This window comes from Coffea arabica, chromosome 6e (genome assembly GCF_036785885.1).
Source record: "Coffea arabica cultivar ET-39 chromosome 6e, Coffea Arabica ET-39 HiFi, whole genome shotgun sequence".
Taxonomy (NCBI): domain Eukaryota; kingdom Viridiplantae; phylum Streptophyta; class Magnoliopsida; order Gentianales; family Rubiaceae; genus Coffea; species Coffea arabica.
In genome coordinates this window covers 567384-588939 of record NC_092321.1, presented here as the reverse complement: position 1 = coordinate 588939, position 21556 = coordinate 567384, and the positions used below count along the sequence as shown (strand labels likewise).

The 21556-nt window shown below is 38.2% G+C and overlaps 2 protein-coding genes across 5 annotated transcripts; both read right to left on the bottom strand.

Annotated features, from left to right (window-relative positions):
* Positions 1 to 8420: 8420 nt before the first annotated feature.
* On the bottom strand, positions 8421 to 12949 carry LOC113694773 (uncharacterized). Of its 3 annotated transcripts, none has more exons than XR_011816608.1 (5): positions 12556 to 12949; positions 12064 to 12127; positions 11749 to 11818; positions 11559 to 11647; positions 8421 to 8875 (listed from the first exon to the last, which is right to left on the bottom strand). XR_011816608.1 is itself a non-coding variant. In XM_072054180.1 (4 exons), exons 1-3 carry the CDS (start codon positions 12742 to 12744, stop codon positions 11604 to 11606), a joined length of 303 nt encoding a protein of 100 aa, XP_071910281.1. In that variant the 5' UTR covers positions 12745 to 12925; the 3' UTR covers positions 8421 to 8875; positions 11559 to 11603. The 3 variants fall into 3 exon arrangements, 1 of the variants encoding a protein (XP_071910281.1); XR_011816609.1 differs by having other exon boundaries at positions 12064 to 12124; positions 12556 to 12948; XM_072054180.1 differs by lacking the exon at positions 12064 to 12127 and having other exon boundaries at positions 12556 to 12925.
* Positions 12950 to 13495: 546 nt separating this feature from the next.
* On the bottom strand, positions 13496 to 21556 carry LOC113695587 (protein SCAR2-like). 2 transcript variants are annotated; one of them, XM_072054179.1, is made up of 10 exons: positions 21141 to 21556; positions 19425 to 19588; positions 18885 to 19008; positions 18667 to 18796; positions 18425 to 18486; positions 17562 to 18292; positions 14449 to 17444; positions 14278 to 14361; positions 14085 to 14189; positions 13496 to 14001 (listed from the first exon to the last, which is right to left on the bottom strand). In XM_072054179.1, the coding sequence occupies exons 1-10, from the start codon at positions 21293 to 21295 to the stop codon at positions 13951 to 13953; spliced, it is 4602 nt and encodes a 1533-aa protein (XP_071910280.1). In that variant the 5' UTR covers positions 21296 to 21556; the 3' UTR covers positions 13496 to 13950. The 2 variants fall into 2 exon arrangements, with proteins under 2 accessions (XP_071910280.1, XP_071910279.1); XM_072054178.1 differs by having other exon boundaries at positions 14449 to 18292.

The window sequence follows — 21556 nt, the reverse complement described above, 5'->3', positions numbered from 1 at the left end:
GTAAGTGTCATTTAGGAATATTCCTACGGCTTTTGTATTTTCTTCTTCATAGTATAAATATTGCTTCTCCCTCGCCCGTGGACGTAGATCAATTTGATCGAACCATGTAAATTTTGGTGTCTTTTATTTTGCTTTATTATTTGTTTTTATTGGATTGCCACAACCCTTTTATATGGTCGATTTTACCGCCTAATTATTATATGACTGATGTCTACCGTCTAATCATTATATGGCCGGTTATACCGCCTATTTTGTTCTAATTTTAGTTTGTTTATTCCTGAGCCAGTCATAACAAACTGGTAGCAGAGTTGGTTGATATATTTTGTCAGACATGTTCATCTCGTGGGGCCCGTTCATCCTGTGGGACCCGTTCATCTCGTGGGTCCGCTCACCTTGTGGGGCCCGTTTATTAGTGGGGCCCGCTTACCCCCTTGGGGCCCACTCATCCTGTGGGTCCGCTTACTCTGTGGGACCCCCACTCACGAGACTTGCATATTTGTTTGATCAGTTTTTGAAACAAGTTTCAAATTACAGATTTTGTGGCAACAATGATGGTAACAAAGACGATTGTCGAAAAATTCGACAGGAATGTCAACTTCGGGATGTGGCAGCTCAAGATGGAGGCCATTCTTGTTCAAGACGAGTTGATTTGGCAATACAAGGAATTGAAAACAAGCCAGAATATGTAAAGGATACGAATTTTGCCGATATGGATAAGAAGGCTAGATTCAACATAATTTTGAATCTCTCCGATGAAGTTTTACGGGAAGTAGCAATGGAGACTTCGGCCAAACCTATGTGGGATAAATTGAAAGCCTTGTATATGAAGAAGACAGTCAAAAATTGGCTATATCTGAAGTAGAGTTTGTATGTGTTTCGGATGTCTGAAGGTACATCTATACTCTTCCATCTTGATAAATTTGATTCCATTATTATGGATTTGGAGAATATAGATTCGAAAATTGATGATGAAGATCAGACCTTATTACTTTTGTGTTTCTTCCCCAATCCTTTAAGTATTTTCGTAATACTATGATTTATGGAAAGGAAATAATTTCGTATCGGCAAATTAAATCAGCATTAAAATCTAAAGAGCAGATAGATAGGGATATTACTGGGGAACTAGTGGGAGTCAAGCCGATGGCTTGTTTGTTCGGGTAGATCTGAAAAGAGAAATACAGAAAGTAGAAGTAGATCCAAATCCAGGCATAAAAATGTGGTGTGCAACTATTATAAAAAGAAGGGTCATATTATCTCTAATTGTTTTAAATTGAAAAATAAAGAAAAGTAAAAAGAGAAAAAGAGTGAGACCACCGAAGCTAGTATTGCAGTTGATAAGAATGATGGAACCATTTTCTGTGCAACGAAAAATAATTTTAGATCTAACAATGAGTGAATTATAGATTCGAATTGTTCATATCATGTGTGTTCTAATAGGGATTGCTTTTCAACATATGAATCAACTGAAGGTGAAATTATCTTAATGGGTAACAACACCGTTTATAAAGTTGTTGGCAAAAGCACAATCCGGATTAAAATGTATGATGGTATTGTGAGAACGCTCATAGATGTTAGACATGTTCCAGATTTGAAGAAAAATCTCATATCTTTGGGTACTCTTGAGTCTATTGGGTGCAGGTATTCAGGTGGAGGTGGAATTCTCAAAATCACTCGAGGTGCTTTTGTTGTTATAAAGGCATACAAATATGATACTTTGTATATTTTGCAGGGATCTACTATTACAGGTGTTGCTGCTATTTCAACATCAACTTTGTCCGATTCTGATTTCACCAAATTGTGGCACATGAACGAGAAAGGCTTATCTATTTTATACAAAAGAGGTCTTTTTGGTAGTTGTTAGGAGAATATTAGTATTCTTATAGATAATAAATTAGTAAGGGTATTCTTGTAAATAGTCTGTTAGGTTTGTACTCCTATAAATACTAGTTGGTCACTCATAATAGGGTGACTAGATGTTTTCCTCCCAAGATACCTGTTGACATGGTATCAGAGCAAAAGTCCTAGGGTTAGGGTAAAACATCTAGCAAATCACTGTTCACGCCGCACTGTTCATAGCGGCACTGTTCACGTATACTGTTCACGGCACTGTTCACGCCGATACTGTTCACGTAGTTACTGTTCATGCCGTTACTGTTCACGCGTTTGTCTCAAGTTTTGACCCGTTCTTTCGTTTGACGTGCTATTCGCTATGGTTGAAAGGTTTGTTAATACGGTTATCACTGACCAAGTTGAATCAAGTTCTTCAACACATGGGTCCCAGAAAACTGTTACTATATCTGAGGAAGATTATGTTAAATTCCTACAGTACCAAGCTACAAATCACGCATCTCTTCCCTCTGCTTCTTTAGCACAAAAAGGTAATGACCCATGGATTATTGATTCCGGGGCTACTGATCATATGTCAGGTACCTCTAAAATTTTTTCTAATTTTCAAGAGTCAACTCCCTTTCCTCATGTTACTTTAGCTGATGGATCTACTACTAAAGTTAAAGGACTAGGCACTGTAGAAATTAATCCATCACTTCCGCTATCTTCTGTTCTTTACGTACCCAATTTGCCATTTAATCTAATGTCTGTTAGTAAGCTCACTAAATTTCTACAGTGTACAGTTACTTTTTCTCCTGATTCTGTTGTCATTCAGGATTTGAAGACAAAGAGGATGATTGGTGGAGGGCATGAGCATAATGGTCTTTATTTTCTCAACTTCAATGGTCCGATAGCATGTCCTGCTACTGTTTCTCCTCTTGAAATTCACTGTCGTTTAGGTCATCCGTCTTTACAAAATTTGAAAAAGTTGGTTCCTACTTTGAATCAATTATCTTCGTTAGAATGTGAGTCTTGTCAGTTAGGAAAGCATCATCGTGTTTCTTTTGCTCCTAGAGTCAATAAACGGGTTTCTGAACCTTTTTTGTTAGTTCATTCTGATGTTTGGGGTCCTAGTCGAGTCACTTCAAAGTTAGGTTTTAAATATTTTGTAGTCTTTGTTGATGATTTTTCCAGAGTTACATGGCTTTATTTAATGAAAGATCGTTCAGAATTATATTCCATTTTTTGTGCATTTGTTACAGAAATAAAGAATCAATTTGGTGTGCCTGTACGTATACTTCGCAGTGATAATGCGAAAGAATATTTTTCCACTCCTTTTAATACCTTTATGACTAAGTCTGGTATTATTCATCAGTCCTCTTGTCCTCACACTCCACAACAGAATGGAGTTGCTGAAAGAAAAATTGGGCATTTAATCGAAATTGCTCGAACACTATTGTTGCACATGAATGTGCCCAAACAATTTTGGAGTGATGCAATTCTAACTGCATGTTATTTAATTAATCGCATGCCATCTAATATTCTTGGAGGTCAATTACCTCACTCCATTCTTTTTCCTCATGAATCTGTGTTTAAATTGCCTCATCGTATTTTTGGATGTGTGTGCTTTGTTTATCAGCTTGCTCCCGGGGTGGATAAATTAGATTCTCGTGCTATTAAGTGTATTTTCTTAGGATATACACGAGCGCAAAAAGGGTATAGATGTTACAGTCCAGTTTTAAATCGATTTTTTACTTGTGCTGATGTTACTTTCTTTGAATCCACTCCGTATTTTATCAAGCAAAGTATGTCTTGTGAATTAGACCAGTGTCCCTCTTTTTCCTCTCCTGTTTTACCAGTCCCTTCCCCTTTATTACCTGAGTTGTCTAGTCCACCAGATTCCATAGCTCGATTATCTCGTCCTCATCTTCAAGTTTACTCTCGTCGTTCCATGGTTGAGAAAGTTCCTGATATGCCACGCACTTCACCATGGTCGAAGATCGACTACAGGATATTGTGTGTTTGTTGGTGGTAATTTAGTGTCGTGGAAGAGTAAGAAGCAAACAGTTGTATCCAGATCAAGTGCAGAATCTGAATACCGCGCTATGGCTCACACTGTGTGTGAGTTGGTTTGGGTGAAGAGCATGTTACTGGAACTTGGGTTTGAACATAAACAGCCTATGAATTTAGTGTGTGATAATCAGGCGGCTGTTCATATTGCGTCTAATCCAGTGTTTCATGAAAGGACAAAACATATTGAAGTTGATTGTCATTTCATTCGAGAGAAATTGCTTGACGGGGTCATCAAGACATCTCATGTACCGTCTGTAGATCAATTGGCTGATGTATTTACTAAGAGTTTAGGGGGCTCTAGGGTGAAATATATTTGTAACAAGTTGGGTGCTTATGATATATATGCTCCAACTTGAGGGGGAGTGTTAGGAGAATATTAGTATTCTTATAGATAATAAATTAGTAAGGGTATTCTTGTAAATAGTCTGTTAGGTTTGTACTCCTATAAATACTAGTTGGTCACTCATAATAGGGTGACTAGATGTTTTCCTCCCAAGATACCTGTTGACAGTAGTCAAAGTATTGGAAATATGAGATTCTGTGAACATTGCATTTTTGAAAAGCAGAAGAGAGTTAGCTTCCAGTTGTCGGCAGTTCACAGGACAAAAGGAACTTTGGACTACATTCATTCAGACCTCTGGGAGCCTTCTCGTGCTCCTTGTAAAGGAGGTGCCAAGTACATGTTGACTTTCAATGATGATTATTCAAGGAAAGTTTGGGTATATTTTCTTAAGCATAAAAATGATGTTTTCCTAACTTTTAAGTAATGAAAAATTTTGATTGAGAAACAAACAGAAAAACACATTAAGCGATTGAGAATAGATAATAGCATGAAATTTTGTGAAGGTGAATTTGATAGATTCTACAAAAATGAAGGAATTGTTCGGCATCGCACTGTCAGAATGACATCTCAACAAAATGATGTGGCCGAACGTATGAACAGAACGCTTTTGGAGAGAGCAAGATGTATGATCTCCAATGTAGGGTTGACAAACAACTTTTGGGCAGAGACAATCAATATGGCCTGTTATATTGTCAATTGTTCTCCTTCTGCATCTCTAGATTTCAAAACTCTTGAGAAAGTTTGGTCAGGTTCTCATGCTGATTACTCCAATTTAAAAGTTTTTTGGTGTCCAGCATACATGCACGTGAATGATGAAAAATTGGAGTCTAAGGCTAAAAAGTACATTTTTCTTGGGTATGCTTCTAGGGTAAAATGATACAGATTATGATTTTTTGATCCCAAATCTCCAAAATTTGTAATCAGTGGAGATGTTACTTTTGATTAATTGTCTATGTTATCTTCCGAGAAAGAGTCTTTTAGTTCTTGTACTACTGATAGTACACAGAAGTAGGTGGAACTTGATATTGGCAGTTATGGTTCTTTTCAGACCAAATCTTCTATTCAGCAAGTGCCAATAGATGTATCTGAATCTACTGTTGAAGATAGTTCAGAAGAAGAGAATTATTTCAAAGCCAGAGATAGACTAAGGAGAGACATTCGATTATCACAAAGATATGCAAATTTAGTTGCATATGCTTTGTCTGTTGCAGAAGAAACTGATGCCGTAGGCGAGCGTTCAACATATTCAGAAGTAGTTTCTTGTGATGATTCTGTAAAGTGATTGATTATGATGAATGAAGAAATTGAATCTCTTCATCAGAATGAAACTTGGGTTCTTGTAAAGACGCATTCAGATAAGAAAATTGTTGGTTGCAAGTGGGTCTTCAAGAAGAAGGAAGGTATTTCAGGGGTTGAAAATGCAAGGTATAAAGCATGACTTGTTGCAATGGGCTATAGTCAAATACAAGCTGTTGATTTTAATGATATGTTTTCACCTGTTATTAAACATAACTCTATTCGTGTTTTGCTTGGTTTAGTTGCCATGTATAATTTGAAGTGAGAACAACTCGACGTTAAGACAACTTTCTTACATGTCGAACTTAAAGAACAAATTTAGATGAAATAACCCCAGGATTTTGAGATTGAAGGCAAGGAGAACCATGTTTGCTTGTTGAAGAAATCCTTATATGGATTGAAACAGTCTCCAAGACAATGGTATAAAAGGTTTGGTTCCTTTATGTTGAGTCATGATTATTCAAGAAGTATGTATGATAGTTGTGTTTACTTTCGAAAATTAGATGATGAATATTTTATCTATTTGTTGTTGTATATTGATGACATGCTCATTGCTGTTAAGAATTTGTCAGAAATTCACACTTTGAAACTGCAGTTAAATAGTGAATTTGAAATGAAAGATTTGAGAGCAACTGAGAAAATTCTTGGCATGGATATCAAGCGAGATCGAGGAGTAGGAAAGTTGTTCTTGACCCAGAAAAGTTACATTGAGAAAGACTTGCAGCATTTTGGCTTGAAAGATGCTAAACCAGTATCTATTTCTCTTGCTAATCATTTTCAGGTATCTGCTGCTCAGTCACCATAGTTAGATGAAGAGGAAGAATATATGGGACAAGTTCCTTATTCCAGTGCAGTCGGTAGTGTTATGTATGCAATGGTTTGTACTCGTCTAGATATCTCACATGCAGTCAGTATTATTAGCAGATATATGTCTTGCCCTGGTAAAGCACATTGGCAGGCTGTGAAGTGGATTCTCAGATATTTGCAAGGGATTTCAAATGCATGTTTGGAGTTTGGAAGAAATAATAACACTTTGGTTGGTTTTGTAGACTCAAACTACGTTGGGGATCTTGACAGGAGAAAATTACTTTCAGGCTATGTATTTTGCATTGGCGGTTGTGTTGTTAGTTGAAAAATTACTCTACAACCTGTCGTAACTTTGCCTACTACAGAAGCAGAATATATGGCTGTGATCGAGACAATCTAAGAAGTCTTGTGGTTGAAGAGTTTGTTTAGCGAGTTTAGTCTACATCAAAGTGTTACGGTTATTTACTGTGATAGTCAAAGTGCTATACACTTAACTAAATATCAGATGTGTCATGAGAGGACGAAACATATTGATGTGAAGTATCACTTTATCCGGGATATCATTGTTGAAGGGAAAGTCCTTGTTCAGAAAATCAGTACCAAGGAGAATCCTACTGACATTTTTACAAAGCCTCTTCCAGTTTACAAGTTCAAGCAGTGCTTGGACTTGGTTGGCGTTTGTTATTGGTGATTTAACCCCATTGAGATTTTTATGGAGAAGGTGGAGCAGTTTTGCCATTGTCGATGGTAGGACTAGAAATTATGCCAAGGTGAAAATTTGTTAACTATTCAACCCCAAAATGTTGATTTTTGTGGCATAATTTTTTCATTCCACATTGGCTGAAGTTCAAGGAAAGACTCCCTTTGTTTCTTATAAATAAGGGGGGTCTATGAAGGTTTTAAGTGCACCACTCAAGAGAGTATTATATGAGCTATTAGTTTCTTGGGTCATCTAACCCATTTATAGTCAAATATTTTAGACTTTCTTATTTTGAATTTATGAATATTTCCTAAACCTTTTGAGTGTCATTTTAGCCTAGGAACCACTTTCCTACGGCTTTTATATTTTTTTTCTTCATAGTAGAAATATTACTCCTCCCTTGCCCATGGACGTAGGTCAATTTGGCTGAATCACATTAATTTTGGTGTCTTTTATTTTGGTTTGTTATTTGTCTTTATTGGGTTGCTACAACCCTTTTATATGGTCGATTTTACCACCTAATTATTATATGACTGGTGTCTACTGTCTAACCATTATATGATCGGTTATACCGCTTATTTTGTTCTAATTTTAGTTTGTTTATTCCTGGACCAATCCTAACCCTATTTTCAAACTAAATATCTTTAGGCCAACTATTTTGCACGTGTTTAGTAAAATTCTCTTATTCATTTCGATCAAACAGTTGCAAATTCCATGTACCAAAATTTGCATTAGTTGTTGAATACTGAGGCACCTGGTCCGGATATAGATGTAGAGATTGATTAACCCAAAAAAAAAAAAAAAACTGCTCTCATTTGGACTCATCACGTTTCCAGTCGGACACAAACTGTATTTACTACTGTTTTGATCCAATGCAAAATTATTAACTTTGCTTCGCTTCCTGCTTTGAGTGGTTAGAGACCAATTTTTCAATGTCACGGCAACTTGAACAGGGGTCGGTCGTCAGTTCACCGGGGAGAAGTCTTAGGTAATTACGACAAATATCACAAAAGTCAGATGCCTTTGATTATGGTTCTGCATAATGATTTTAAGTAATTAGTAACACTCTACTCACTACTATAACCACAGCAGTATTACATTTTGTAGTAAAAAATATTAATTTACCGCTCTGCCATGCCAAACAAAATTGATGTTCTCTCCTAAAATGCGATCTTCTATCATTCATCCCCTCCCCTCCCGTCACCATTAGAAGCATGCTACTTTCTCCCAACCATCCCTGCTTACCAAACCCAACAAAAAAAAACCAAAAAAAAAAGGTGCGATCTTCTGGACCAGTTCCGCTATCACTACTAATTTTAAGCGCCTGAAATTGAAAATATCACAGCATTCTCTCTGTAAAGGCTTTGCCCGTAATAAGGCTATCAACACAACCACACATTCCATAGCTCTTTTTAGCACAAAGGAATCTTAGCATCAATACTCGAAACTCAATCAATACCATAGACCTATCAACATCCCAAGTCTTCAAAATAACAGAGATTACGCCAAATACTACATTGAGTAGCTGTTTAGTTGTTCTAGGCAAAGCGTATTTCCAATGTCAATGGCTTCCATCCAAAATTTTCAATCAATCTTTATATCAGTGCATCAAATGCCCATCATATCCTTTCGACGCCAAGGTTATCCCCACCATGAGCCACGAATAAAAAAAAATAAATGTACCACAACAAACAATATGCAAGCTCTAGAGGTAGAAGAATGGAAGTAGAGTCATAGGAACTCAACACAGGTCAATTTCCAATGCACGTTAAGAGCATCGGTGTATCACCATCTTCCATTCCCAGCAGCTAAATCAAAGCCCAAGGACCCTGCAAAAAATCCAGAGAACTGTAACATCAAATTGCCTAGAAATTTCCATCACACAACCAAGTACTCGAGAAATGCATGCCACCCACTGGATAATCAAGCAACTAAATCGACCAAGCGTGATATAAGTGATAACAGATGAACACTAAATTTGCTGTCTGAACAGGTTATTGTAACGAAAGATGCAATCACAACTTTAGAAAGCCAAATGCTCACAACTAGCTGGAATTGGTTAATCCACAAGAGTCTAAATACATGGTAAACATCAGTAACAAGGTTTGGCAATTGTTTTATGCCTTTTTTCCGCCTTTATATGGTTTTATATAAAGCATTTGGTTAAATTACTATGTACCCATGGTTTTGTCTACTACCACATGACACCGCCCCAACCCCCCCCAAACAAAAAAGTCTAAAAAATTCCACATAACCCCTGTAAATTTGTGTAATGTCGAAATTTGACAGAAACTAGCCTCTATAACACCGTAAGTTGAAATATCAATTTTTCCCTTACTTAAGCACTAATATGACAGGGGCTAACTCACTTTGTATAGAACCATAGGGGAATTATACGCATATATTGAAACAACAAGAGAGGTTAAATGGATAGTATGGAGCGCGTTCAGGTTAATTGTCCTAACTAGAGTTGTTTTCCATTCACTTTCCGCTCTACATAAAAACACGTCCGGTTACGTGGATATTTTGCACTGTTAGGGGGGTCATATGGTAACATGCAAAAACACATGGGGTGAATAGTAATTTACTCAATGAATTTGTGTTGTTAACCATATGTTTGCATTTTACATGTTCAACGATCATACAACTACCTTATTTTTTACCAATTAATTGCTAAAGACTAATAAAATTGCTAACCTTTTCTGCCATACAGCTTGTGTTAAAACACATTCTTTAAATAGTTCTATGTTATTTTGCCAGCAATTACTCTTACTTGAGTGAGCTTTTAGTAATGTAGTAAAATTTCTAAAATCCTCATGTATGACCAGTCTTCTAAATTCCCATCAATGTATGTCAAAAATCATAATTAGTCATTCACGAGTTTAGTTATTAGACAAAGTGAACACCACTTGCAATAACATGTGGACAAATTCCCAGAGTCACAAAGGAAGTTTTTCTGTGTACTGATACTAGTACTATTATTAGTACTATTCTGTAACCAAAAAGAAAAAAGATACCTGCACCATATTCATCAGAACATCATCCAGACTTAGAGGAGACCTTTATCAGCTCAAAATCCAAATCTTATAAACAATTATTCATCTTTGAGCATCAAAAAAGGTTTTTGGTCAGCTGCCCAAGAACGTTATTATTATTAATGTGCCTAATTAGCTGTCTACGAACACAATTGACCATGCTAATCCAATTATATTACTATCAAGGTAGTAGCTGAATCTTCTTCAAAACCATTGTGCTGTTAGTCAACTTCACTGAGAACTTTTTGATTCTTAAGCTGCTAGAAAGGGAAAAAACCTAATTTGAAGGTCAAACCAATGCAATTATTCCAAGTTTAAGGACCTTTATCTGCTTCTTTTACAAGTACTCCCTGTTTACCAGTAGAAGTTACAGATTCCAATAACTCCATGCTGTATGGTGGCCTATACACGAGAGTCTTTTATGCTTTCTAGACACAAACCCCATACCATAGCCATTAAAGCCAGACTATACACATGGCTCTTGATGTACAAGGTTACATGATAATTTGTTGGTTCTAACAGTATATAGTCCACTAAACAAAATTATAGAATCTTAAAAAATGGTAACACAGTGACAATGTTAATTATCTCTTGGAAACAAGTGTGCTTATTAAACAAGCAGTTAGACCCTCTAAGCACTCCAGCAAACCAAACAAATATTTTGGACTCTAAAATTAAAGCACGCACAGAACTAGAATGTAAAATGCATATGAACAAAAAGAAGGCCCTGTTAAAGATCAAGAAACTAAAATTAAAAGCCATCAAAGAGAAACCAATTCATAAGGTTATATAGATAGATCAAATAAGGAAACTCTTCTTACAGTGAAAATTGACATACCAAAACCTTAACTGAATACACGTTGAGTAAAAACAGTTGGCAGGAGTAGACTAATGTGTTTGGCCATTTGGTCACTAATGATAAAACTAAGACATCGAACAGATCTCTTCCCTTGGAAGATAAAAGTTTATTAGATTTAAGAACCAGAGGGTACCACACAAGGCCAATATTGCTGAGATGATTTAAGTTCCTACAGATTTAGTGAAACATGTGGTTGTAATAGGCGAACGGAGTGTCAATGGGTAGATTCCACAACCAACGCTTAATAACACTCATTGCGACCTATCACAAGAACCTTTCAAAGAACATAATTGGAAACCCATATGATTTGAGTTTTAGGAATGTGTAATGAAAATAGGAAGCCCTAACAGGCATATTAATGACAGCCAGCTTAAAAATAACTTTATCATTAAACTTAGATTCTTGATACTTGAGTAAAGAAACCATGCAATCTAAAACAACACATATCCACAACCGAATAAAGTTCATGCACTTGTAGAAGTCTTATCTAAGCATAAACTATGCAAATAAGTACGTGCAACTGATATGTAATCATCATAAGTGAGAATTTCTACAACAAATGGATGCGCAAAAGACAATCTATACGCTGGCTAAGGGGGAATAAAGCATTTAACTCACCTCTCGATAGATTTAAAGACGATTGCCCTGCTCATCAGATGACTATTAACCAATCAACTCTTCAGAATCTGAGTCACTTGCATTGTAACCTGGAAGTCAACAAGCACAAGTTGGTCAATTTGTCAAATCTCGATGAAATAGACTGCATGGACGATTCTAAAGTGCCAGTCAAAAAAGAGAAGAAGATCACCTGGGCGTTTGTTGCTAACTTTCCAAACTGAAGATCTCACTCTTGAAGCTCTTCTCATCCAAATTCCTCCCTGAGATTTAAATTAATTAAATAAATCCACAGAAAGGCATACAGAGCGCTGAAAATGAGACATAAAACCGAGAAAGTAAATGCAGGATCAGGGAGAAGAAGCATACACATTTTGGGTATACAAAATTTAAACTGAGTATTTTGAAGAAGCGTACATATTTTGGGTGTACAAAATTTAAACTGAGTATTTTGCGATTCAACCAAAGAAATCAAAAGAACTTTAAATAGATAAAATAAACTTTACACCTTTATGGTGCTCAAGCAATGCAACAAAGCCAATTCCAAACGCGGCTACTGCAAAATAAATCTTCTAAAACACAAAAAAAAAAACTGAATCGTTAACGCATTCATCTAACATTTAAGGTTATTCTTCTTGACAGTCCATTTACTCGTTCAAAAGGAAAAGGCAACAATTACTGCATATGCAAACCCATATAAATTAAACTATCTAACAATGTCAAAGAAAAGTGAAAACCCAAATTCCAAATATCATGATGGCAAAATATATTACAAAGATTAATTCCCTAATTGTTGGCCAAAAAAGTACATCCCCCCTCCCGAACTTCGCTCAGCTTTTCTTCAGCAGCATCAGAACTGGTTTACAACCTCCAACATCAGAATAACAAGGACGACGAATAACAAAGTCAAACCACTGATAAGCAACCGAAGGGGAAAAAAAGAGAAAAAGAACTTGGGAAAAAAGGCCCCGAAAATAGTGACAGCCATAGTAGAGAGTACCTTTTGGGCATCCCGGGTAACACCGTAGCCGTTAAAGTACATCTGACCCACCAAAACCTGCATATTAACATCTCCGGCTTTGGCCTCTTTGAGGGTGTCACTAAACCACCTTTTGACGCACTCCGACACCACTTCAGAAAGTGGCACTGTCGTCACCTCCTTCTCACCGTTGCTCTCCTCTGCTTCCATTTCCTCGGCTTCCTCCCCTGCTGGTTTTGGGACGCGGGACTGGTGGGTTGTGTGAGTTCTGTTCTGGCCCGGCTGGGTGGATTTTGACAGGGCAGTCGGTGCAGCGTAAGCAAGGGACGTTAATCTAATCAAAGTCGTTTTTGTTTTTTTTTTTTGGGTTAAAATCTAATCAAGTTGTCGACTAGTAAAATGTGCACTCTGGGCTGTGGCTTTGCTGTCGATATCTACGAGAATGTGTGTTGTGTGACGTGATTAAAAGCGTGCTAGTAATGGATTAAAAAAAAAACAATTGTGATGACTTTTTCAGTTTCCTTCTTTTTCTTTTCTAAAAAGACATAATAATTGTAATTTGAAGCGTTTTTGGTCTTCCGAGAAGATATTTCGTGTGCTTTGGCCTCACTTAATTCACAAAAACGCACCCTAAATCTAGAGCTTCAAAAAGTGCTACACGGAGCATCAAGCACTGTACCCACTTGTCTTCAGCTATAAAAACGCAAGGTGCTACTCACCATACCTTCGTTAACAATTATATGTTTCATTTAAATCACCACCCCTCAGCTTGATTTTTACAATGACGCAGTCTGGACCTTCAAATGGCTCAAACTTGCAAAACAGTCCAACCTGTGATCGTTCAATCTGCACAAATTTCCTTACAAGCATAAATTCCAGGTCTTCAACAGAATTTTTCAAACCTGAAACCTTCTACCAAAATAGTACAGGGATATTTAGCAGATGAAATCCTTTCACCATGTACGCGCAAAAGCATAAAATGGTTACATATATGCACAAGTAATTGAATTCAACAATTACACCACAACTTCTCCAGGAGCTAGCGAAACAACTGTATACAGAAACGAAAGTGGTACCTCATTACACAAAATCGGTAAGATCAATCGTGATAATATCTACACTGGACTCGATTGATAAAGCACTTGCAAGCTAAAACTAACTATATTTAGCTCCTATTGCTATATGAGAGGGAGAGAGAGAGTATATGCATGTTTGTATGTATTAAAGGAGTAAGACCCCAACAGAAAGGCACAAGCCGCAAATGGCAAGGATTCTTTTCGAGGAAGAGGAGTTCCCTATGCCCTCCACGCTATTCCACAAAGCAACAAAGAATTGTTGCAGCGCAGATATACTGCATATGCATCACATGGATGATGGGAAATTGCCAGGTTATCTGTATGAAACTTGCGCAAGACTTCATGAATCACTCCAGCTATCATCATCATCCTCATCACTTCCAGCAAAAGCCTGCAAGAAACACATTCATTAATGCAACTATAAGCCTGAGAGAGACACACACACACAACAGACAGAATGACGGACCGACCAACCTGGCGTATTGTTTTTGCTTTCTCCAGGATTGCAGCAACCTTCAAATTAGTTTTAGGACCCTGAATACTAGGTCTTGTCACAACTGCAGGTTTCAGGTTGAAAGACTGCAACATCCAACGGATCCAGTCATTACGTAAACTAAATCAAGATATATATTCAGAGAACAAAGAAGATCCCAAACATTATTTTCACCTTGGCCCTTATCTGTTCCAGCAGTGAATCTCTTTCATCTTCCTTCTGTATATGAGGTCTAAATCGCTCTGTTACTTTCCTTAACTGCAACAGTTCAAATTGTTAGATAACATGAATGAACCAAGCTGATATACAGCAGTCAGAAAGAAAGAATAGCACTCAGATACGAACTTTGCTCTTGTCATGAGCAGCAACAGCATCTATTAAAGGATTTCGAGGTCTCGGCAGCTTCATTGGTTGAACTCCATGTAGTTTGCCATCTTCACTAGTTGGCCATGATAATTTTTCCTCTGAAGTTGGCATGGCATGCTTGTTTGCTACATCTGAAGGTAATTCAGTTGTACTACAAGTCATGACATTGTCATCTGAATAAGCAGAGTGCTGACAAAGCTCCATGTCCTTTAAACTTTTTTCTGGGGCCATTTCATTGAGAGGTTTGACAACTTCTTGGTGTGACAATTCCAAAGCATCAGCAGAAGCTGCATCCATGACAGATGCATGGGAGGAATCCAAACTGGTCTGGACTTTTTCTCCCTCTCCAGCCTGGCAATCATTTTGCAGCATTCCACCATGTGATTCAGGCAATTGTAATGATGTACTTGTGCACCCGATCACTTCTTGAGGGAGGACATTATCTTTCGAATCTCCATCATGAACCACAGCTTGTACTTGCGACAAGAATGGATTAGTAATAGTTATCAGCTCTTCTGACATAGGCATTGACATCTCACATGCTGAAGCTGATGGTGGCGAAAATGGAACCAACGGTTGAGCTTCCTGATCAGATATACATTGCAATGGCGGTGGAAAGGCAGTTGCAGTGCGTTCTGCTGACATTCTCTCAAGGGCTTGGTTAGCATATTGAAGCTTTCCCATCCTCCATTGAACAGGAGGAAGGGGCGGCAAGGGAGGCATTTCTTCCACGTAGATCTGACTTGAATTTGAAAGCAGAGAAGAGCCCAAAGCTATTGAACTTGATGGATCTAACAGGTGTTCACTCACTTCGATCATATTGTTGCCCTGTGGTAAGAGCTTTGACGTTGACAGTTGACTAGGAATGTTTACCAGCAAAGATTCCGCAAAAGTATCAGAAGCTCCCACTTGATCATCATGATTTGAGTAATGTTTCTGCTGCAACTGATTGAACAACTCTGAATTGGCCTGACCTTCACTAAACAATTTCTGTTCACATTCTTGCACTTGTATGTCAAACTTTTCTTTGAGATGTAGTTCCTGTTCATTCTGTTCAACAGATGATTGACATGTTGGAGCATCACCAGGATTTAGACTACTTCTGGCTTCTGAAACAATATATGTATCAGATGCATCATCACACGCTTGTGACCCTGTATCTTCATCAGTTACAATGTTGCACACACTGTTTAAATCTGGTGAAGCATATTTCTGATGGCATACATCCTCTGCGATATCTGATTTTCCAGGTGTATCCAACCAAAATGCCTCAGTTTCCAATCCATTATGCTCATTTCCAATACCAGGGAGGGGTCCCTCAAGAAATTTTTTGGGATCAACAGATGAACCATCATCGTCATCCTCAACAGCATGATTATCATGACTAGAAAAAGTAGCGGGAACATTTAAAGGTTCACGAGCAATCTCGTCTAAGTGTACATCATCGCCAGCCATGAGTGAAGGCTCTGATGTAGTATCCATTTCTACTAAATCAGGGTCAGAGGTGGCTTTGTCCATTACTGCACCATCTCCTAGATTTGAGGGCTGATCAAAATATTCCTCTCTAAGGTACGAAGTTCTTTCTTCTGATAGCCCAAGTGGTGGAATTTCACCTATTGTTCCTGAAACAAAAGATTCCAAAGATTCACAAATTACGGGAATGTCTTCTTTGAAGATTAAATTTTCAGCTTTTCCCCCAGCTGATGGAACTGCATCATCTATTTCAGAATCTCTGTCAACAGGTTCTACCTTGGAGCAGTGAGTTTCTACTTCCATGCTAATTGCATCAATAGATTGCTCTCCTGTAAGTGTCATCACTAAATTTTGTGGACCTATCTGGTTTTCTACAGAATCTGCTACCAAATTATCTTCCGGATCACCACTTTGAGGCACATTCTCCAGCAAATTTTCAGTTATTTTCTTCTCAGTGGCAGCATCAATAGTATCAGATGCAAAAACAGGGGCATCCAGAACAAAATTTGGATTCTCAACACCAGAGTCATCTAGTCGCAGTTTCTCATATGACATTTTGGGTGACAAATCATCTCTATTCTGCAAAACAGCATCCAAAGGATTGAAAGCATTAGATGAATCATCTCTCGAATTTGGGTCATCCTCATCATGTAACTTGTTCAGAGGCTGGGTTTCAGAGGATAAGAGAAATGGATTGTCAGCCATGGCATGGTGAGCAACAGTGCAATCAGCGGTAGAAGCTAAATCATCCTGCTGATTTCTGTCCTCATCCTCTAACTTATCATCAAACTTATTTTCAGCTGACACTTGGAATAGGAAGCCATCTCTCGAAATGGATTGAACAGACAGATGAGATGTACAGCCTAGGTTCTTAGCTTTATTGACATTCTCATTCTCAAACTCATCTAGATGCTGATTATCACCAGACATCTGTCGGGACGAGTAGTCTCCCTCTTGTAGCCAGTCATCGCTGGAAATTAAGGGTGGGTCCATGCTGAGTTTTGGTACCATCTCATCTATTTCAGGACCCATTGAGGCAATCTGTTTTACAACTGCTGCTTCATTCTTATCAACAGGAGCTGAATCTGAAGGAGCAGCTAGATCACCAGGCTCGGAACTGTTACCAAGGTTCTTAGCTTTATTGACATTCTCATTCTCAAACTCATCTAGATGCTGATTATCACCAGACATCTGTCGGGACGAGTAGTCTCCCTCTTGTAGCCAGTCATCGCTGGAAATTAAGGGTGGGTCCATGCTGAGTTTTGGTACCATCTCATCTATTTCAGGACCCATTGAGGCAATCTGTTTTACAACTGCTTCTTCATTCTTATCAACAGGAGCTGAATCAGAAGGAGCAGTTAGATCACCAGGCTCAGAACTGTTACCAGGAATTTCAACTGGCTCAGTGAAGGAACCATCAGAAGCAGCACCTCCTAGAGGCTGGGACACATGTCCTCCCCCAATGGATTGCTGAGTCGGTAAATCCTCACTTGCTTGGATTTCTGTAGATGTAAAAGTATTAGAAGAAACTTCACCCTCTGAAGGTGTGTTTTCAGCAGAAGTACTATGAGAATCAGAATAGGAAAAGCTAGATAAATCTTTCTTGGATGAGCTATTGCCTTCATCAGATAAGCTGGAATTTCCCATTGATACCGAATCAGAAAAATGGGCTTGAACCTGTTCCCCATCCATATCTGAATTTGATGCCTGCCTTCTGCTATTCAAGTTGAGCAAATCATTCTTGGATCTCAACTCAGAGTCTGTATCCATTTCTGAGTCCATGGTAGCGAGTGCATCCATATAATTCTCTATCTCACTTGCAGCATCATCAGATTGATAGTCACCTCCACTATCTTCCTTTTTAATTCCTCCATCCACTGATACCTCCATTGCAGTTAATCCCTTATGAAGAGTAGAGGAAATGTAATTTGCTTCTACAGTAGACTTTGATTTTGACACCTCGGAAATTCCATTGGGACTGGGACTGGGGACCTCATTCAGTTCATGGATGGCCGATGCTGGTGTAGTCCCCTTCCCAGTTGAAGATGAAGAGGACGGGCTGCTCATTGTCTGCTTTGACTCTTTCTCAGGACTCACTGTTCTGATTTCGACTATTTCAAATGCAGATTCATAAACATTATTATATGGCAAAGCCAAAGGTGATGAATCAACAGGAATTTCATGAACCTCTTCATGCTCTGGCGAAGGAGACCTGAGAAACTTCTCCATGTAGCTTTTCCCAGATCTAATGTCAAATGGAAATCCATTCAGCCTTCTTTTCAATTTAACCCGACGGGCAGAATCAATTGTGCCATTTTCAATACGCTCCTCCATAAACAACTGATGAAGTCTGTGTCAAATTAAATGGAAAAACATCATGCTACCTAATATCACAAGGCCCCCAAAAAGATTTTGAAAAAGGGAGACTGAGGGATAGAGGATATCATAAACATAATTAATAAGGAACATCAGTAAGTCTCACTTTGCATGTGATGTTGGTAAACTCTCTGGAGTTTCTCCATTCCTCCAACGAGAACCTTTCTTCTGCAAGGATTGGTACACTTACAAATTACAAAAACTGAAAGTTGTTAAGAAAATTGGCCAAAAATTCCAACTGCTTCTGACTAAACGCACAAGTTCAACATTTCCAGAAGGGAGTGGAGAAAGGAAATGGGAATCAAAGAAGAAGTAAGGCAACAACCATCATGGTTTTTGATGAGCTACCTTTGCTTTACGAGCTTTCTTTTCTCTAAGAACATCTGCACTAGTGATTCCAGAGTATGATGCCTCCACTTTAAAGACCGATGGATCAGTGTAGCGTTTTAAACATGCTCCAGCACCGGCAACATCAAACCTTGGAACAGATCAAATTCTTTCTGTTAGGAGGTTTGTCTCTTCTAGGAAAAGTAATGCTACTCAAATTAGATAAAACAATGTTATACTTGTCCAGAAGGAATAAACGAGGAGGACCCCTGCACTCCTCATAAGAGTCCATTATAAACCGAGGTAAGTCTCCTCGTGTGATCAGATTTTCATCCATGTGCATGTTAGGATGCCAGTCCATGCCTGCACCATAAGTAAAAGTCCACATTATCGCTACAAAGCAAGCAGTATGTTATGCTAATTTATAAAAACAACAGAATGCCAAACAGCACATTCACACAGAATGCTCAATGAGTTACTAGTTCATACATTAAAGTTAGGGGTGATTCTAATATCCAATGATCAACTACTCAGACTATGTATAACACCTCCTCTAAATCTAGCTCATCTCAATCCGTAGGGTGAAATGCAACTCACGAAGGCATTATCACATGTAAACAAGCTCAACCATTCTCTATGCAATGCAGTTTAATTTGGCCAAAATTTGAAAATGTGCTAATAGAAAGACCATAATATATAGATGATTGTGAAACAGCAACAAACAGAAGATTGCCAGGAGCACATTCAATTAATAAAATGCTTCAAGAGAGTGTTCTAACCAGCATTATAGTAAAATGACGAGTGAATAGTCTGGGAAAGGAATGCCTTCTCAATTCTAGGAACTTCTGCCTCTAGCTGTTGAACACGAACCATCAGGCTATGACCCCTTGAAGCAGTTGCCATTACTTCTTCATGCAAATCATGGAATATCTCAGCCGCAAACCTTCAGAAATCACAGTTGAAAATAAATTAAAAGCAGAAACCACCTTGAAACTCTAGAACAATTGGTAAACTAGGACAATACCACCATATACATTGAGAATTATAACAATAAAGTCTGAGGAATAGACAGTTCAAATGGGCTTGTGCTGCCACATTATGAAGCGTGACACTCTTCTTATTTTCTAATAGAGTCAAAGTTGATGATTCCTTATGCAGAACCACTTTCCACACTCAAATCCTTGATTTAAGCTTAAAGTGCACTAGAAATAAAGAGAGGTTTATGGATGTCAGATGAAATACACATGCTGATCCTACTTGTTTGCAAAAATTTCTAAGAAAAATCAGATTACCATTGCCTAACATGGAAAATTTTCCGCAAATCAACTATTATCAATTAACAGTAATCCTCAATTTGAACCTAAACTAGTGTTTGTCTTAATAACATCAATAAATTTCACCATTCTGCAGATAAAAGCTGATTGAGCTATTCTCATGCATCCGGTGTACTAGACGTCATCTTCGGATTTAACACATAGAAGCCAAAGAAGCATATGAAGTAGTGTCCTATATTCATGAAGAATTCCAATCATGATAATGTCGATGAAGGACATCGTATGCAGCAGTTGTATACCAAATTTGGTTTTTTTACATATCAAATTAAGCTCGCAATAAGCAAAAACAAGGGAGAAAATCTCACTAATCAGAGAAAAGGACCCAGACAGGAAAAAAATCCCATTACAACATTTATCGTATGCAAGCTATCCCACATATTCAGAACCCAAAACTCTCTATACACAGAGGCAAGCAGGTTAAGAACTGGGCACCACATATACTCTTCCGGCTATTCCAGACACCTAACACCTTGGTATCTGAGCATTTCAGCATGATAAACAATCTAAAACCAAGCTCCCATACCAAATCCAAGACACGAGTACTGGTATAGAATTGCAGTGCTGAGTTAGCTCTATCGAATAGAAGAGTGGAACAAGATGGTGGCTATTTTGCATGTCAGCCAGACTGCTTGGCAAGAATGTAACAACACCATTTTCTAACATTCTGGAGTATTGAGTCATATTCATTTGAGTGAAAAACCGTATCATTTCCTAAACATGTATAACTAGACCATCAGAACATGACATTTAGCTATATTAAGATGGTCAACAAAGAATTGAAAAAGAATTCAAGGCCCCTGAATACTGGAAAACCAGAGTAATTTAGTCCAAACTCTATCGTTTGATTTTCAATGTTGTGGTCAAACCAATTAGCAGAATCTCGTGTACATACAATCTAAAACAACCTGCATTACAATCGATTGTCAGCATAACCGGAATTCCAAAATTCAGCAAGTAACTTATGCGCAATTCAAAAAGTTGGAAGTTCGGTACAGATCTCAAATGGACAGTTGTGGCGAACACCGCCAGCTTACTCCATAGAAATCAGGAAGTCAGCATAGAAGTAGCCCAAATTCGTCGGCATTTGGTCCAAAGTGAGTAGAAATTGGAGAAGGAAAAAAGTAAAAGGGAAGATAGGAGACAGAGGAATTAAGTACTGACTCGGCAAGGTCGCCAAGCTGGCGGAGGACGCCGACGAGACCAGCCATGGCGACGCCCTCAAGTAAAGCCTCAGGATCATCCTTATCGGCAGCTCTATAGAGGTCTGGATCAGCCAAGCTGTACTCGTTCCTGAGCTGATACCTACTCAGCGGCATTTCTGCTGCCTGTCAAACCCTAATTCAGATTATCCCCCAAACGCTGGATTCTTCACTTCGCTTTCTCTCTCCTCAATTTGCCAAAACTACATTTCAATCGTCCACCACATATCCACCATCCAGCGATTATATATGCTGCCTCCCTTTAGTTGTTGTCTAACACTTAACAGCAGCTGGAGGATGAGTCAGGTGAACGAAGAAGGAGAATATAAATTTTATTAAATAATAATAACAATAATAATTACTGTGCTTGAATACTTA

Coding starts and splice junctions, on each gene's coding strand:
- LOC113694773 (XM_072054180.1), bottom strand. CDS start 12,744: ATGGAAGCAGAGGAGAGCAACGGTGAGAAGGAGGTGACGACAGTGCCA. Junction 11,819..12,555: donor TTACCCGGGATGCCCAAAAG/GTACTCTCTACT, acceptor TTTAAATCTCAG/GGAGGAATTTGGATGAGAAG. Junction 11,648..11,748: donor AGTTAGCAACAAACGCCCAG/GTGATCTTCTTC, acceptor GTTGACTTCCAG/GTTACAATGCAAGTGACTCA.
- LOC113695587 (XM_072054178.1), bottom strand. CDS start 21,295: ATGCCGCTGAGTAGGTATCAGCTCAGGAACGAGTACAGCTTGGCTGAT. Junction 19,589..21,140: donor CAGCTTGGCGACCTTGCCGA/GTCAGTACTTAA, acceptor TGATTTCTGAAG/GTTTGCGGCTGAGATATTCC. Junction 18,487..18,666: donor AGAAAGCTCGTAAAGCAAAG/GTAGCTCATCAA, acceptor CAATCCTTGCAG/AAGAAAGGTTCTCGTTGGAG.